The sequence below is a fragment of the Aspergillus neoniger genome (genome assembly GCF_003184625.1).
Source record: "Aspergillus neoniger CBS 115656 unplaced genomic scaffold BO87scaffold_11, whole genome shotgun sequence".
Lineage (NCBI taxonomy): Eukaryota > Fungi > Ascomycota > Eurotiomycetes > Eurotiales > Aspergillaceae > Aspergillus > Aspergillus neoniger.
This window is the reverse complement of record NW_020291139.1, coordinates 752,230-769,649: the sequence shown is the minus strand read 5'-3', so window position 1 is coordinate 769,649 and position 17,420 is coordinate 752,230. Positions and strand designations below refer to the sequence as shown.

General features: G+C 49.3%; 7 protein-coding genes across 7 annotated transcripts; 3 read left to right on the top strand and 4 right to left on the bottom strand.

Moving 5' to 3' along the window:
- Positions 1 to 657: 657 nt before the first annotated feature.
- BO87DRAFT_375439 (hemerythrin domain-containing protein) lies at positions 658 to 1,858 on the bottom strand. The gene is made up of 3 exons (XM_025623043.1): positions 1,646 to 1,858; positions 1,037 to 1,519; positions 658 to 953 (listed from the first exon to the last, which is right to left on the bottom strand). The coding sequence occupies exons 1-3, from the start codon at positions 1,730 to 1,732 to the stop codon at positions 762 to 764; spliced, it is 762 nt and encodes a 253-aa protein (XP_025481303.1). The 5' UTR covers positions 1,733 to 1,858; the 3' UTR covers positions 658 to 761.
- Positions 1,859 to 2,370: 512 nt separating this feature from the next.
- BO87DRAFT_375438 (MFS general substrate transporter) lies at positions 2,371 to 4,936 on the top strand. Its single transcript, XM_025623042.1, has one exon. It carries the CDS (start codon positions 2,847 to 2,849, stop codon positions 4,539 to 4,541), a length of 1,695 nt encoding a protein of 564 aa, XP_025481302.1. The 5' UTR covers positions 2,371 to 2,846; the 3' UTR covers positions 4,542 to 4,936.
- A 758-nt stretch (positions 4,937 to 5,694) lies between these two features.
- On the bottom strand, positions 5,695 to 6,878 carry BO87DRAFT_305289 (uncharacterized protein; the record flags this gene model as incomplete). Its single annotated transcript, XM_025619316.1, has 5 exons — positions 5,695 to 5,794; positions 5,921 to 6,380; positions 6,449 to 6,485; positions 6,563 to 6,582; positions 6,668 to 6,878. 5 exons carry the CDS (start codon positions 6,876 to 6,878, stop codon positions 5,695 to 5,697), a joined length of 828 nt encoding a protein of 275 aa, XP_025481301.1.
- A 1,001-nt stretch (positions 6,879 to 7,879) lies between these two features.
- BO87DRAFT_332007 (cytochrome P450 oxidoreductase) lies at positions 7,880 to 9,558 on the top strand. The gene is made up of 5 exons (XM_025620353.1): positions 7,880 to 7,896; positions 7,968 to 8,019; positions 8,086 to 8,399; positions 8,568 to 8,871; positions 8,932 to 9,558. The coding sequence occupies exons 3-5, from the start codon at positions 8,126 to 8,128 to the stop codon at positions 9,542 to 9,544; spliced, it is 1,191 nt and encodes a 396-aa protein (XP_025481300.1). The 5' UTR covers positions 7,880 to 7,896; positions 7,968 to 8,019; positions 8,086 to 8,125; the 3' UTR covers positions 9,545 to 9,558.
- Positions 9,559 to 9,778: 220 nt separating this feature from the next.
- On the bottom strand, positions 9,779 to 10,385 carry BO87DRAFT_25154 (uncharacterized protein). The gene is made up of 2 exons (XM_025618867.1): positions 9,962 to 10,385; positions 9,779 to 9,865 (listed from the first exon to the last, which is right to left on the bottom strand). The coding sequence occupies exons 1-2, from the start codon at positions 10,191 to 10,193 to the stop codon at positions 9,840 to 9,842; spliced, it is 258 nt and encodes an 85-aa protein (XP_025481299.1). The 5' UTR covers positions 10,194 to 10,385; the 3' UTR covers positions 9,779 to 9,839.
- Positions 10,386 to 10,733: 348 nt separating this feature from the next.
- On the bottom strand, positions 10,734 to 12,980 carry BO87DRAFT_457971 (ABC1 kinase family protein). Its single transcript, XM_025628839.1, has 2 exons — positions 12,084 to 12,980; positions 10,734 to 12,031 (listed from the first exon to the last, which is right to left on the bottom strand). The coding sequence occupies exons 1-2, from the start codon at positions 12,863 to 12,865 to the stop codon at positions 10,816 to 10,818; spliced, it is 1,998 nt and encodes a 665-aa protein (XP_025481298.1). The 5' UTR covers positions 12,866 to 12,980; the 3' UTR covers positions 10,734 to 10,815.
- A 2,486-nt stretch (positions 12,981 to 15,466) lies between these two features.
- Positions 15,467 to 17,012, top strand: BO87DRAFT_405791 (terpene synthase family protein; the record flags this gene model as incomplete). Its single annotated transcript, XM_025625957.1, has 10 exons — positions 15,467 to 15,487; positions 15,608 to 15,747; positions 15,806 to 15,929; positions 15,983 to 16,001; positions 16,061 to 16,120; positions 16,156 to 16,254; positions 16,307 to 16,463; positions 16,520 to 16,609; positions 16,673 to 16,706; positions 16,764 to 17,012. 10 exons carry the CDS (start codon positions 15,467 to 15,469, stop codon positions 17,010 to 17,012), a joined length of 993 nt encoding a protein of 330 aa, XP_025481297.1.
- Between the last annotated feature and the right edge of the window lie 408 nt (positions 17,013 to 17,420).

The following is a 17,420-nucleotide window of genomic DNA, read 5'->3' as shown; positions in this document are numbered from 1 at the left end:
CGATAGAGGGGTGCAATCTATATGAATATTCGGTATTCCATCGCTTGAATTTCCCATCTAACCTCTCCTTCCCTAGCACCATCACGGCTGCGGGATTTTCCAGTGGCTTCGTAGTTATCACAGCCCTCTACAACCATCGATTGGGGCCAGGTAGGCATCACGCTCTAAATCTCACGTCGGCCGTCTTGCGCATAAACTGTCGAGATCCTGTACTGCACTGCCGCAGCACTTTGCAGCTCAGCTGTGGCCCTAGCTTTGGTGGTAATTTCGTACCACCGTTTTTCTAATTTACCGAAACAAGATATCCTGTAATGATACGGTTTTTCCAGGCAATTTGGGTTAGCCTTTAATTAAGCCAAATGCGTTGCGGAGTCAAGTCCGGTGCTAGTAGCGTCGGGCGGGTGATGCACCTTCTCTATCGAGTATGATGTCTATCTGTACTCCTAACCTACTACATACTTGCAGGTCCGTGCAAATGCTACCGAGAGTGACTCGGCTGCGGGAAGTTTTGTGAACTACTATAGGCCAGGGTCTCTAAGATAGGGGATGTTCTGGCTCCTGGTAACCAACACTCTGACCAAAAGTGGGTCCGCCCATCGGTGAGACTACGGTGGACATATACATACTACTCCGTAGATAAGAGTCCAAAGCTGTACCAAAAAAGTGTGAGATATCTGTCAATGCCGATCCTTATATAACATCCCTGCTCTTCTCTAGCCTCTACCACATAGCTCCGCCCAGTCCCCGCAATTCATGTCTAATCAAGGCTTACCAAATGCCAGCGGGCGCGGCTTGCCCCATGTATCAGAAGGCAAGAACCGCCAAGCCCCAGCATGTTTACGCGCAAACAAATAATGCACGAAGTGAGTGGACAACGGTGGCATAGCGGGCCATTGGTTTCCCCCTTCAAATGTCACATCACGGAGCCCGAGAACCATAGGCGGGATAACATTCTAAAGGCGGTTTCCGTTTCGTTAACATAGTGTCGTGGAGAGAGAGAAGGTGGGGGCGGTGCGGTGGACACGGGGATGCTTACCTTGTCTTGTTTGCCTGCCTCAGCCTCACACTCTTTATAGATTCTGAGAAGAGCTGGCCCGTCATAAGGTGCCATGCTCATAAGACTGGTGATCTCATTTGCAAGGTGCTCGCGAAAATTAGGCGCCATCTGTTCGATTAAACCGCGCACGGTTGAGGCTTTGTAGCTAGCAGGCTCAGTCTTCGTCCCATAGTCGAGGAGTTGCTTCAGAATGGGCTGGAAGCTATGATGCTCGTGCACATTCCCTTGTAAGAAATTGGGTTGCTCCATCACCCCTTCGAATTGAGGGAACATCTGCTCTTCTTCCAGGGTGTGATGGTGGGATACCCATCCAGCCCAGCTGCGGAGGAATACAAGGAAATCGGCAACGTCTTGAGGTTCGGTTACCTGCTCCGCTTGAAGATAAAGGGCATTTAGGCCTCGGAGCATAGCATTGTGAGCGAAGGCCATCTCATTGGCAATGTAAAGAGCCTCGTGTTGCGACTAATAGATGTTACTACATGGCCATGCGTCTTCGTTGCTCTTCTCGCTCTTCTTTTTCCACCTCTTTTACAACGAAACACCATCATATGGTAGTTGGGCCGGACGTAACCGAGAGGTACTACTCACAATGTCTTGTGTTTTGGAGGGCGTTTCGATCAAGGGCCAAGGACCATCGGCCCACGGACGGAAGGATGTGCCAGTAGCGGGAGCCATGATTCAGAGATGTTATCTGTTACAGTGACAACTATCGAACTGAAGGGCGGTTAAATATTATGTGTGAGGAAGTGTGAACGTGAGAGGAAGAGGGGATTTTCGTGTCGGCGACTAGCGGTGACTAGCCAATCGATCCTGATGAATCCTGTCCTACGAATAAATGGCCTCTTATGTCTAATTTGCCTCAGCCTCGAACCGTCTTTGTGCTAAGGCAGACTGACGCTGCATGTCAGATTATAGTAGAGTTTCCGGCCCGTAATTTTGCGAATGATGTAACTAACACCGGGATTCCCAACCGAACCAAGAGTTACTAGTAACAAACAGACGGTATGTAATCGTAAGTTACAGATTTGCCAAATACAACAAGCAAATCCATCCAGTTGAAAGCCAATTGGATGAATGCCCGGGAGAGTTATAATAAAGACATTACGGCTAAGAATGCACTAGTATCTGGACATACAGTAGCCTCGTTCCTAGTAGGTCTACTCCGTATCGATTACTAGATCACATATTACAATCCAGACTGACTGTTCGGCTTGAGTTCTTATTATCGTGACACCTGCATAGGGGCGTCAAATTAAGCGACAGCAAATAATATTGATCATCTTTCGTCTCTTTCCCCAACATACGTGGAAAATCTATTAATATAACTCTTCTATCTAATTCATTCCCCTCCCATAACCGGCCGAAAAGACTTTATGAGTACACACAGCGTTTACTAGGACAAGAGAACTTGTATATCCTTGTAGCCTTGTCTGATTTTCATACCATGGAGTGATCGACGCGCCCCCATCCACCAGGTGAGTGGTTTATCGTCGATGTGTCCAGGCCAAGTTGGAAACTTGGAGTGACACGACTGCCTGCCTCATCTACTGGTAAGATCCCTGATGTTTAGACCCTGCTAGTTCCGTTAAGGAAACACTTCAACAAGTCATGCAACTGGCAAACTCCACTCGGAAGGACGCTTCCTGCAATTTATTCTGTGAACTTCCCAGTCTTTGCACAATTCGGACTTCTCCCTTCCTATCACTTTTTCTCTCAATCAAGTTCGCTTCCCTTTCCCTTTCCCCGCCATCCCCATTTTCCCGAGATTATAATTGGCAGTTTCAATGCAATGGCAGAGCACCAGTCCTCTTCGCACAAACACCCAATCTCTTTTTGGTTGGTCTTTCTGTCGCTTTGCCTCCTCTCCTTCGTCTCCGCGCTAGATGGCGCAATCATTAGTACGGCGCTACCCAAAGTGACCGCCTCCCTCGGCGGGGAAGCGGACTACATTTGGATTGCCAACAGTTTTACCATTGCGCAGACGGTGGTGCAGCCGTTTCTGGCGCAGCTCTGCGACATCTTTGGCCGGCGCGGCCCCATTTTGGTCTCAGTGGCTCTGTTCCTCCTGGGCAGCGGACTAGCGGGAGGCGCCTCCACTGTGGGACAATTGATCGCCGGTCGCACGGTTCAAGGGCTCGGCTCGGGCGGCATCTACATCTTGGTGGATTTGATTGTGTGTGATCTGGTGCCTCAACGTGAACGGGGGCAATATCTAGGGATTGTCCTATCCTTAGCTGCTGTGGGTGCGGTTCTCGGCCCTGTCCTGGGAGGCGCCTTGGCCCAGGCGAACTGGCGATGGGTCTTCTATCTCAACCTCCCCCTGGCAGGGCCGGTACTTTTGTTCATGCTCTTCTTCCTGCGGCTCGATACTCCTTCACTCCGGGCCACCGAGGGACTATGTGCATCCCTTCGTCGCGTCGACTGGACAGGTAATTTCATATTCACCGGCTCGATACTGGCTCAGCTGCTAGCCTTGGTGGGAGGAGGCACCCTTCACCCTTGGTCGTCAGCATCGACGCTGGTGCCCCTAATCATCGGCGTTGTCGGATGGGTGGCCTTTCATGTGTATGAGGCCCTCCCTTCCCGATGGTGTCCTCATCCATGCATGCCACCTCGCCTGTTCGGGACGCGGAACAGCTTTGTGGGCTTCATACTGGCCTTCGATGCTGCCCTCTTAATGCAGTGGACACTCTACTTCCTTCCGATATATTTTCAGGGTGTGCAGCGCAAAACGCCTCTGACCTCTGGCGTCGACCTTCTCCCCTACAGCTCTTTCCTTATCCCCTTTGCCATGGTAGCGGGGGGTATCATGTCTCGTACGGGGGCGTACCGGCCACTCCATGCTACAGGCTTTGGCGCACTGGCCCTCGCTCTGGGCCTGTTCACCCTTCTGGGACCACAATCGCCACGGGCCGCCTGGGTTTGCGTGCAGCTGCCCGCCGCGCTTGGGCAAGGCTTTCTGGCCACGACCATCCTCCCAGCCATCCAAGCTGCCCTTAGCGCCGCTGATACTGCCAGTTCCACAGGGGTCTACGCTTTTCTCCGCTCCTTGGCTTTTGTCTGGGGCTCCACCGCACCCGCTATTGTCTTTGACGCCCGCATTGACGTCTACGCCGCTCAACTCATCCCCGACGCTACCTTGCGAGCCAATTTTAGCGGCGGCCAGGCTTACGGTGCTGCTGCTGACTTTGCGGGTGACTGGGGCCAAAACCTCCTCTCCGCCAGCCAGAGGCACCAGGTCCAAGAAATGTATCGACTTGCTCTAAAGACGGTCTGGCAGGTAGCCCTGGCGTTTGCCTTGTTCGGGGTTGTGGTGGGGTTGGCAATGCGCTCGGTAGAACTGCATAAAGAGCTGGATGAGACCGGCTACGGCCTGAAAAATGGGCAGGAGGAGAAGAGAGTAGTTATCGGTGAGAGTAATATAACAGAGGAGGGGTATAGTCATGGAGATGAGATAGATGCTGGGGGCGATAGTAAAAAATGAACAGCCCCATGGTGGAGACCCGGGTCAGTGAAGCTTTCCGTGGTGGACGATTTTGCGCTTCGTGAATTCCGGGCGAATGCCACATCGGCCTACTCTGTACACATTATATCAGTTCTTCCTTTCTTTCCCTTTTTATTATTTCTATTTATTCTTATTACTGTCATTTTCAGTTCCTTGGGTTTCCGTTCATCAAATTTAATTGTTTCGAATGTGAAGAGAAATCACAAGATGGATCTGGTTTGGACTTAAGTGAAGTTTTCTAGTCCGTCTGGTGTATTATGCCGTCCAAATAATGATTGCCCATTCCACTGTGCCTCTTTTGTTGGAAGTTGGAAGCAAATGGATATGGGACTCAGTTACCACAAAAAGATACTACCACTCGTAGTACTATCCACGTTATGCTTACATGCTTTGCTCTAGGTACAACAATATATAATATTGATCATACAAATTTAACACTCGTGCGTCACGCTTGTCAAGCCAGCTTCCATGAAAACATACAAAGAACATAGATACATACCACACAGTCATTAGCACCAGTAGTAAACATATACCTGTCGCTTGTCGTCCGACTCAGCCTCGTACTACAGTGATGAAAATCCACGTATCAGCTTTTTGTCTTCGAGTGAGTCCTCTTCCACCCAAGTCAAACAAGCTCAAACCCCTCCACCTGAGCTGCATTCTTAGGCAGGTTGCTAGACGAATTGTGAGGGCAGTCGGAAATGTGATAAGGACCTAGTTTATCCGGCGATCCCTGGCAGTGATGAGAATCCTTGGGCGTGGTCGACGAATTTGACCCAAATGACTTTGCCCCGTCACTGCTGCCGTACTTGCTGGCATCCCGCGATAGGCCAAGCAACCCAGCTATGGTCCCCGTTAGTGGGGAAAGGAGGACAGGCCACGGTCGTCGCCTGGAAGGTACGCTGCTCGTACTCCTCGAATTTGTGCCGTGACTGTCATTTCGGTGCATTAGTCGCCACACACCTGGCGAGCAACTGCAGATGATAGCGATGTTGAGCTCCAGAATGCTGCCGGGCCAAAGGAGGGAAGGAAATAAGTCAGCCAGTCCTTGGAATAAGTTCGCTTAGCGTCCCCACGAGCGCCAAGAGCATCACGGTGGGGAAAGGGGGGGGGGGGAGAGGAGGGTTAGGACTTACGAGGTAATGTCGTAAGCACCTTCGTTCCAGTCCGTATCAGTTCCTACTTCCAGTTGGACGCGGTAGTACATGCTAATACAGCTGGCTAGTAGAGCGCTTAAAGAAGGATACGTTTGTTAGTGAGAGAGGATTTCTGTGTACGCCGTAGCATCCACAAATGAGCTGCCAGATGTGGGTATGGAACGTGGGGCCGGTAGGACGGCCGGCGGGTTTGTCACGTACATGCAGCCGACGCCAAACACCAAGGCAATGTTCAGTCTCTTCTGCCGTGATAGCTTCAATTTCCAGATAATAGGCTGGGGCAGGACTAGAGCGTAAGCGTCCAATAGGATATTCCCTGCACCCTGTACAATTGCATCCGGCAAGGCCATCGAGCAGCGGTCGAAGGTGTCCATGTCGATGTACGAGTGGCCCGCGCGCGGAGCACAAACAACAGCCGTCAGAATGAAGGTATGGATGTATAGGAGGAAAGCCGCTATCAAGCCAGCCCAGCACGCCTTAGAAAAATGGCGATGAAGTGGCGCATCGAACAGACGACGATAGAGCACAAATACCGGCGCCCGTGAGAAGAAAAAGGCGAGCGGGTTGAACAGGTTCTGCGCCAGCCGTAATCGCCAGTATTCCTGGTCGCTATACAGCCACGATAAAGGCACATCCCACATATGCCGAGCTGCGTAGCTTACTAGATGGCCACAATATTCTTGAGAACTCGACTTATTTGCCATTAGACGGGGCTGGGGAGATGCTTACAGTGGATAAGAAAGCCCATATAGGCAAAAGTGCAGATCTGTCCCGAATCAGAAAGAGTTAGCTATTTCAGGAATAATGGAGAATGCGGATGTTTCCGCGCTATTATAGTAGTACCACTGCAAGTATACACAGTACTAGAGTAACCGACTAGTCAGCGCGACGTCAGGAAGAGCGGCATGTACAATGCTTAGTTGGCTCCTCTTTCTGTGGGTGGCTTACCATCGTCCGTAGCAACCTTCTGAAAGCTTCGAAAAACCGAATAAAAGCGAAGAGAGACAGTGATTGTGGTCAAAGCATAGAACACTGCAGCAAATCCGATAATAGTGGATTGTAAAGACGGGGGATTGCCATATAGATTGGGAGTCACCCCGGCAGGTGCGGTTCCCGCAGGAACCTGAGACAGATCTGTAGACTCAGAGGTGGCTGTCATGATTGACACACTAAGCAAGGCTGTCGGGGTATTGATGAAGGATTGCATACCTTCTCAAAAAGACCGGTGACTCAAGAGACATCTATATACAGCGCAGAAGGCTAAAGGTCTATAGTGCAATCTGTGGCTATGCCGCGAAACAAGGCAGACTTGAGGAGATGATCGTGTCCTAGAACCTGAAGGGAGGTCCGGGGGCCCAGACAGGGATCGGTTTCAAACAATTATCTTAGTTTGATATTCTTTGGGTCTTCAAGAGGCCATTGTATCCGTCCTCTTTTCTAATTCATACTCTCACATAGGGTGGGGTCCGTGAGGGGCCAAGAGGGGAGTTTGCGCTAAGACAGCGGCTTCACCTGCTAGAAGTGGATGATCATTTGGAAATTGCAAATTTACCACGTTTTTAAATGCGGTATTATCGACTATACACACTAGAAAGTTTACTAGAGTCGCCAGTCTTTGTAATACGGAATATTATACGCTACCAGACTTAGTATATCGCAACGGCGGAGGTTGGTCTTCTCGCTTCGACGCAACCTCAAGTTCAGGTTCTAAATTCCCTCATAGTAAACCGGAATGGTGTAGTCGGGAAAGGAAAGGATGGATTTGTGACTAAGACATGATGGGGAAACTCTCTTGGGAAAAAAAAAAAAAAAAAAACCACCACCACCAGTGCTCATTTGCCATCCCGCGCAATCTGGAAAGCATGACATCCACAGATAGATGCTACATTTAACTCCTTTCAATAATCCAAATATTCCTTTTACTCTTTTTACTTTCTACTTCTCAAACTCTTAGTCACATTTCTGTGTAAAAATAGTGCAATTTGTCGATTGCTTCGCTATGGACTGGTTGTTCTCTCTTCATACAATTCCTCCTGGGACCGTAGAGAGGCCTCTCGCCTCTGGTGCCATATATGTAGCCATTCTGTGGTACGGCTGGTACCTTTGGCGCTTCTACATCATCCCCTCGCTCTATCCTCAAGAGCCACGCGTGCTGCCGTACTGGTTTCCATACATCGGTGCGTGGCTTTCATTCTATCTCTACTTCTATTCCCGGGAGCTCTATTGGCTGACGTGTCAATTAATACAGGCCACACTTTCTCATTTGTACGATGCGCGGAAAATGTATATCGAATTGGAGAGTAAGACTCTTCTGAACCGCCTTCTCATTGTTCAAGGTAACTAACAAGCAACGTGTACATGAACAGTGCCTACTTCCCCGACACCGAGCCCTACAGCGTCATCCTCATGGGAGGCACAACAGTCATCATCCGGGACATCAAAGACCTATCCAGCGTGTGGAGAAACACCAGTGCACTAAGCTACGACCCCTTCACATCCCGCATGCTCATGGCCTTTGGCATAACACCACATCATGTGCGAAACCTGTATAAACCAGATCCAGCGCGTCTGCTTCCCGACGAACAGACACGCGAGCGATCCTTGCTATCGTGTGCCAATCCGAAGAAACTCTCTTATATGCATTTGCAGAGCCAGTGGTTCAAGACGCAGCTACTGCCGGGTGAGCACCTTAATGGATTATTAAATGCTTATCCAGTGTTTTTGTCTCGATTTCTTGATATCTCACTCCTACGTAAGGGTCTGGCTAGGGAGGTAACATCTTTCAAATGTGATGGAGCCAATACTTCGGTGACACTCCCCCTGGGACGCTTCTGTCGCTACGTCCTAGCGCAGAGCGCATTCCGAACCTTCTTCGGCGAGGAATTATTCGAAATCGAGCCGGAATTTACCCGCATCTACCAACGCTGGGAAGACGCCAGCTGGAAGATCTTCTATAACTTCCCCCACTTCCTCGCGCCGGGGTTGCAAGCAGATCGCAAACGTGTTATCGCGGCTCTCGCTGTATATCTGGATCTACCTGAATCCAAGAGAAGAAATACAGCTTGGATCTTCAGAGCTATGAACTCTGAACTGACTAACCTGGGCTTGCCCGCTCATGACCGCGCTGGCCTAATCATGATGATCTGTTGGGCGTATGTTTATCCGCCACACCAAAAGTTCTAACACTAATGAAGCTAATTGGTAAACGACAGGATAAACAACAACGCCCACTACATCGCCTTCTGGATGTTTGCCCATATTCTCACCAACCCAACCCTAAAAGCATCCATCGAGAGCGAAATATCTGCCTGCTTCCCCAGCCCAACCTCAGACCAAGGATGCGACATGGAGAAACTATCCAGCGCATGTCCCCATCTCAACGCCCTCTGGGCCGAAGCCCTTCGGCTATACAATTTCTCAACGGCAGTGCGTAAAGCCGTAGATGACTGCTCCGTCGGGAGCAAAGTCATCCACAAAGGAGACCAGGTCTTCGGTCCCGTGCGTAACTTTCACTTGGCTGAGGGTGTCTTCAGCACTGGAGCCGCTGAGTTTGACTATACTCGCTTCCTGAAGAACCCTAAGATCAGACAGGCGAAGGAGTATTTCCCGTTCGGGGGTGGGCATACGCTGTGTCCGGGGAGGTATTTTGCTGAGCGGGAGGTGTATTTGTTGGTAGCGATGAGTTTGAGAAGATTCAAGATGGAGGTAACGACTGCTGATGGGGGCGTTGTGGAGAGCCCGATAGTTCCGGACATTCGGATGGATTTGCCGTCGTTGGCGGCGGCAGCGCCGGCGGGGGATTTGTTTGTGACGGTGAGGAGTTGAAGTTTTTATACGTGGTGAAGGGTGGAATATGGGTGGGGTGAAGGGATATGTCGGAGATGTTGTCAATATTCCCCAGCAAGTAAATAGTTGTATAGTCTGGTTCCTCAATCATGGAATATTTGAATGTGTATAGATGGAGCATGTTCGAAGGTCTCTCGTCTGTGGTGGCCACTGCATCAGTCAAGGTGTTTTTGGCAAGACACCACACACTTACATCACATATTTGGATTCCTACATCGTATAATTTCCTTTATCAATTCCAATTGCATCACCTGGTCAAAGAACAGGAACCCAATCAATCCTTCCCTCCTAATTCCTCATCTAGTAATCCGTCAGTTCCCCACCCACTTCTATAAAACATACCATCTTAAAAGCAAATCCAACCCAAAACATCAAACAAACAAACAAACTACATACCCAATCCCCCCCTCCCCCTCCAATACACCAACCAAACAGTAACCACATCCAAACCCAACACAGGGACAATCCCCAAACACATATCCACCGCTTCCTCCGTCCATCCATCACCATAGTAAGCATGCCAAACTACAAAAGGCAATGTAACAAGGTGCATGGCAATAAACCCGACAAGTTGGATAGTGATATCAGTCGACATGCCGAAGAAGTAGAGCTGAATCCACACAATCATGCAGGTTCCTAACCCTTCATATAGATTATACCAGAAGGGGCTCCATTCTGGGGATGGGATTAGGTAGAAGGAGAGGGTTTCGAAGAGGGATGGGAGGATGGTTCATGGCATTGATGATGGTGATTTGGTTAGGGAGTTCGATATAAGGTCTTGGGGAATGAGAGTTTGTAATGAATGGGAGGGTAGTTCTTGGTTTTTATGGGGTAGGGATATCTTTTAAAATGTTCATTAGAGCTGGACCCCTGAAAGGTCTATGGTAGGGCTGAATCTCGTAAGTTTTTGATGGCCTGCGGATGGATCCTCGCTGTGGGGTAGGCCGAAACCTGGCAAATCGGCGGCTGCACTATGAATCAATATCGCCTTGAACTGGCTCAAGTGGACCGTTTATCGGCAATACGTCGGGTCCATTTATTTACTTCCGATGGATATACTCTGTGCGAAATGATTCAACGTGATCATCGGTGAATATCAAGAACTCGTGATGAAGTATCCAAACCTATGGGCATAGTGATGTGCCATATTAACAGTGAAGTTTTCTCTATCTCTTTTATATTAAGCATATCATAGAGGAGAGGTAAATATACATCTAGATCCCTTTATACAGTCCAACCACAGACCCTGTCTAACCCTCGAAGACATTTTGACTCAACTCCACACCCATATCCTTGGCCATCCCCTGCATCTGCGCCTCGATGCTATCTTCCATACCACCACCAAGTCTCAAGAACTGCCGCACCTTCGTAAACCAGAAAAACAGGTCCGTGCTAAACAGCACTACGCGGAACAGCAGATGGCGACCAAAGTTCCTCAGCTTCTCCGATGCCGACAAGTCCGGAGACTCGACTAGCGCGCGGGACGCCCAAGTTCCGGTAATCTTGACGCGGTTGACGGGCGAGCCCAGGAACTGGTTGTTGGCCTGAACAATGCGAAGGTTGCGGCCAATGAAGATCAGTGGGCGGGGCCATTTGGACTCATCGCCGAGTATGTCACGAATTGCTTTGCGGGCAGCTTGCTGCATTTCGTAGTGGCGCGTGGCACGCTCAGATTTGCTGAGCCCTTCGAAGGAGCGGTGCGTCGAGAGGTCGCCGCCGCGGTAAGGTCGCATCAGGGTCGCAGAGGCGAAGAGGTCAGCATTCTGTACGCCCCAGCCGCGGACGATGGAGTTAAGGGTGGTGTTATCGAAGGTGAGAAGGGCTTTCCAGAAGCGGGCGTACTGGTGTCGGAATTCGGTGTCCATGTGGATGTAAAGTCCATGATCGATGAGGACAAGCTCCGGATGACCGGAAGGAGTCCGGCGGATGAAGATGTTGCCTGGGTGCGGATCGCAATGGACTATGCCCCAGAGGAACATTTGTGCGGAGAAGAGGTCTACCATAGTAGTCATGACTTCCTTAAGAGAAAGGCCGAGACCAGCGCGGGCGTATCCACCGCGCCAGTGATCGCGCTCGGGCTTAATCTTGGTCGTAAGGTTCGGATTGCGAGCCACTTTGGCGACAAGGTCTTCGGTATTGCGCGCATCGAGAGGCGTGCCATGGCAGCCTGGGGTGCCGCTGCGCCAACCGCCACGCCAAGTCCGCGTGATGGAGTCCTTGTCCCAGAGGCGGACACCTTCAATCCACTCGGCGGTCATGACACGCTTAGAGCTGAGCTCGCGGTAGACCTTCGGAATGTACACGCGGCCGCGGAGACGGGACTCCCCGGCGACCAAACGCGCCATGTGCTCGGAGTTGTCGGCCTCATTTTCAAAGTCGGTCTCAAGGGAGAGACGCTCCGACACATAAGGAACCAAGCTGTAGAATGGGATATCAAAGGTACGGCTGTAGATCCAGGCAACGACTCTGTTCTCATTAGCATTTTGTGTGCGATGCAGGGTGCGGGGTGGGAGCTTACTTGAAAGCCCACAGATCCCATTTCAGCTGTTGAGCAATTTCACGTTTCTGTATCTTTATTGCTACCTCACGACCATCCGGAAGACGCGCCCAATGTACCTGTGCTACACTGGCACTCGCGCGCGCAGCCCGCTCCATAACACCCTTGCCGGGCTCACCAGAGAAGGAGACGCCAAAAACCTCCTCAGCGGAGCGGCCAAAGTCCTCGCGGATGACCTTCTCAACATCATTCCAGTCGTTCTGAGGGGCGTCATCGAACATGCGCGAGAAAATTTTCTGGAATTCCGGGGGCAGGATAGCGGACTGCATAGCGATAGCCTGGCCGATCTTCAAGTACAGACCGCCATTGTGACGCAGGAGGTCGGACAGACGCTCAGCATTGCGGGTGTGTACGGCGTTGATGTCTCTGGCCAGCGGCGGGTTGGGACGGAAGTTTATCTTGTAATCCAGGGCTACCAGAAGACCCAAGCTGAAGGTGCGAGCCGTCCGTGTCAGAGACGAGGCGTAGAATTGGGTGTCGAGAACGTAGACGGTGCCGGTGGCTAGAGAGAGGTAGAACAGCCGACGAAGCCATTTTCGGGTGCGATCGTAGGTTTTGGCCTTGGTAGGTCTACCTAGGGAGGCTGGCGAGGGGGGGACGAAAGGCTGGTAATGGCCTGCCTGGACATATTGACGGAGTTGCAAGAGAGGCTGACGGGGTGCACGAGGGGAGAGATGGACACGCGGGCGAGCAAGCTGGGAGGGAAGGGAGCGCCAGGCGCGGGAGACGGTGGCCGATGCCATCAGAACGAGGAGACAGGTATGAAGATTGTCATGGCGGGGGCATGTAAGAGGACAGTGAAGTCAATGGCGTAACAATGGCGAGAAGTAAGCGGATTTCAAGGAAGCAGAAACAGAGGGGGAAACGCAGATGACGTGAAGGCGGAGAAGGAAGTCAGAGCCCACGATGACGAATTGCCCGATCGGGCCATTCGGGCGGAGAATTGAACCAGGATTCACGTTTTCTCCCATCATTTCCACTCTCTTCAGATATATACCCCTTAGGAGAATATAAGGGGGAAAAATGATATTGTACAGTCCAAATTACCTCGACATATGAAATCAAGGTAGTAGCTGTGGTTGTTCTCTCTGAGATTTCGCTATCAGTGTGGATCCCCTATTGAATCTAACCCTGAACTTACTGTAGAAACAGTAGACCACAGATGTCTGGTGCTACTCAAAGATCATTTTAAAATCAGATACATTATCGTTGTTTTTCCTACTCCAGGCCAAAGCAGAGTGCAGCGACAGAACATTACATGAATGATTCATGTACGATGGAATGTGAACGCATCGCAAAACCGGCATGGTTTTCAAAGAGCACCAATGTTGCTCTTCATGTTCAAGTGAGATCAAGTCTTCCTCTGAGCATAACAGGGATGTCAGTGGTAATTCTAAGTTTTTGGCACGCAAAACAAGACTACTAGTATTTACCGTAGCCCAGTAGATGTACACAGTGTAGGAGTCCGATCTGCGTCCCAAGACCAGAGAGAAAGAGAGCATTCCAGAAGGTCAATATGCCGATTCAGCAAAGCGGCCTACATACACCGAATGAGCAACGATAGGAGCGAGCCGAGTTTCTAAGAGCAATGTGCTCATGCACGGTAACCGGTGTGGCGCCAGGGGCTGTGACCGAAGGTCGGACAGCATGCCCATAATCGTGGCAATCTCCTGCATCAGAAAGGGTGGGATCGACATGATGATAAACAAGTATAGTTGCTCAACATCTGCATACCAAAGCCGAACAAAGCCAGATCACAATCAGACCTGTATATGATTGTCCCTAAAAGGACAGCCCCGAGCATGGGAGGAATGCTTGTTATACACCTGCCGCGAGCTGAATGATCAAGATGGACGAGGGTACTCTGAGATAATGAAGAGCTGGCTGTATACTACCGCTGCAGATACCAGAAATAGACAAGAAGTACACATGTTTAGGATCACTCGTTCTCTAATCTCGCTTCTACGCGCTTCGTACTAACTGAAGCCTTAGCAGCGGTTCATATTGGAGCATAGGGGGAATCTAAACCGGTCCTTATAAAGAATATAAAGTCAGAAGAATGGGGAAAAAACCACACAAAATGCAGGACTTGTTGATCTATATGGGTGGTACGCAGAACTTCGGTTTACTTGCCATCATTGCAAGATGTGACTGTACTTTGACCAAATGCGGATACTGTGATACTCTTGTGCACCATATCAGCGGTATAGTGATTTCATCTTATTCCCAATGCTCTTCACATGAAAACCTGGAAAGTAGGGACGCTTCAAAGCTTATCATCCCTTACTCTGCTTCTAGTAGATGTTATTGGTGTTGATGTGGGTGACTAACAATGTGACGTAGGGTACATAGCATACAATGCATAACCCGCTGTGATTATCAGGTTAACGATAAGAGCTAGACTAGTACTACAAGTTATTGCAAGTTCTCTTGATTACACATACTGCTACTATTCTTCCTCTAGTGAAACTCTCTTCACAAGTTACCCCACAGGACTCTACAATGAACGATTCGAGAAATTTCTTTGTACTTCAAGGTGAATTTTACCCTTTCACTCCATAGGTTTGCTCCCTTAAGTTAGACCTTTTGCTCTCAATTAGAATGTCTATTGTAAGGCTCGTAGACTTCAATGTAAAGCTTAGCGTTTGACCTGCTGCTTTGATACTGCCATGGACTCGAAACGGCCCACAGTAACTCAAGATAAGTCCCTTACCTACATCCATGACAGCAGCTGCCTATCAAAAGACATACGGATGATTGTTCCATGACCCTCCTGTTCGTCCTGACGCGGAATCCCGAAATCTCCAGTTACAAGGCAGTGAATCATCAACTATCTGGTTGTCGGGAGACCGTGCCTACTTGGCGCCAGTCCAATGCGAGTGCCAGGTCAACACAAAGATGCGTCACACAAAGTTCGGCTATCTTTTATATCATAGTTACATAGTTTCTGTGCAGGTTGCTGAAATAGGAACATCTAAATCCCTCGGAAAACTGATCACTTGGCTGCAAAAGGAACCGATCTGCAGGCTGCGAGGCGTGTGCTATGTACAAAGCGTTATGTTTCAGAGGTACTGTCTCCAGAATGGACATGCCACTTGAGACTTGGAGCAATCGCGATACAGAGTGGATATGATCAGATACCTAAATCAAAATTGGGACGGTTGGCTTCGCCCCCTGAGCGTAGTAGGGAAAGCAAACTATTTCGAGGCAATCAATATCTTTTTGGGCAGCCGAGTAAAACGTATCCACCGGAATATCACTGCAGTGTAATCCATGGGCAATGATAACCAGCTGTTCCCTTATTGGATCTACATAAAACTCGAATCCAGAACCGGATATACGGCATGTCGCAATTCTCAAATCAGGTATATAATGGCGATACTCCTTCAGGGTTCGCAATTTTCCCCATTCTTGTCCATCACAGCCATATCGTCTATAGTTCTCTCTTTTAGAAGCCATGAGTTCCATTCTATAACAGTGATCAGTATATACAACTGCGCGAGTCTATCAAAGGCCGAAGTGTTACAATACCAAGCCTATACAAGCTACTTCCTGATTGGGAACTCAAGATTCATCCTATGTACCAGAAAACACGAGATGAATGTCTTGCTCCCTGGGTGCGACGGTACTGAAATCCCCGACATAAAGTCTCATGAAATGGGCCACATTCTGACTTGCAGTAGCTATGTGGATGATGATCTCACAAGGCGAAAGTTTGAACAGGCCGATTGCACTCTGTTTTCTGCTGTTCTTTGCTCGGACACTTCATATGAGAAACTCTGCACGGTGGCAAAATACATGTTTTGGGTATGTTCGGCGCTTCCTACTAATTGTCATACATTCTGACTGACAAAATTTAGTATTTCATCTGGGATGACTGTGAGTGCCCTTCTTCCCACTTATGATGGAATATGCTGAGGAACATGGTTTCCGGTAAGTGTTCGATTGTGGTGCATCAAAGGACGACCGTCACGCGGCGGCTCTCTACCGAGATGCAAGTCTGGAATATTTCAAGTACAATCTTGTCCTAAAGGTGAATATCCAGACTTGTCACAGTTTCCACTTGAGCAGCAAAAGGCATTGCGCTGCTGGGACGAAGTTGGAGCTCACATTCGCCAGGACTGTGACAAAGGTATGCTACATATACCAATATGTATGCTGTATGCAAAGACTGACTATCGAAGAAACTTGCCAAATCCTTCTCGAACAAATGCTGGGATATGTTTCCAGCGTTAGCAACGTTGACAGTTTGTTCAGCAGCAGTGCCATGCCAATGGTGGAGAGTTACTGGCAACGGAGAGAGCGGACAGCAGCTGTGTACTGTGTTATATGCACCTTTCCGTGAGTGTTCTGCTGTGTTCTCCGCTTTCTAATTTTCTTACCAAGCAATCAACAAGCTTTGCATATGGATTCAATATTAGGAGGGCTCACGTGGAGAATGAGCACATGTCCCGCATGTGGAAACATACATCTTACTTGGCTCACATGTAAGTCATTTACCCAATGCTCTTCCCATTCATGGACATTAACTATGGTGTTAATATCGTCAGATCAAACGATATACACTCATTCCAAAAGGAATATGTATGTCATGAGAGCTATCCCTCATATTTTACACTCGACTGACACTGACAACACCAGAATGATGGACAACTGGAGAACCTGATCCCGGTGCTTATGGCAAACACAGGGCTTGATGTTAACCAGGCAATGCAGCTCAGCTACCATATCTGTCGTTTGGAAGTCGAGGGCTTCTGCGCCAGTGCAGATAGGCTCTGTGTGGGTGAGAATGCCCAAGGACGCCGTATACGAGAAGTCTTCATCAATTGCTGTACGGACATGTTTATGGGACTCATACACTGGAGGTATTACAGACCCCTGGCCAAATAGAGAGCCATGGCTGACCTTTACCTAGTTATGTTAGCAAGCGCTGGATCAAGCAAACCGATATCAATCCTGATCAACTATTACATTCCAAGTTGGATCTACTTGGAGGTCCTCGGTTGAACAATATTTGACAATGATGTGGCTGAATTTGAAAGGGTTGTTGGGAAGACGTGAAGGGCCCTCTGGCCAAAAGGTTATTATCAGCTAAACTTATCACTACTATCATGCGGCAGTCCATTTGTCCAAGCGAAGGTTAACCCAGCAATTTATATCGTGGGGTCACTATCGTATTCATTCGACCAGACTGATGAAGTTTTGAAACATTTGCATGCGTGTTTACCGGGTTTTGAGTTGACTTCAATTTTACCGTGATGTCTGAGGAAGGTCATTACTACTACATCAAAAGAAATG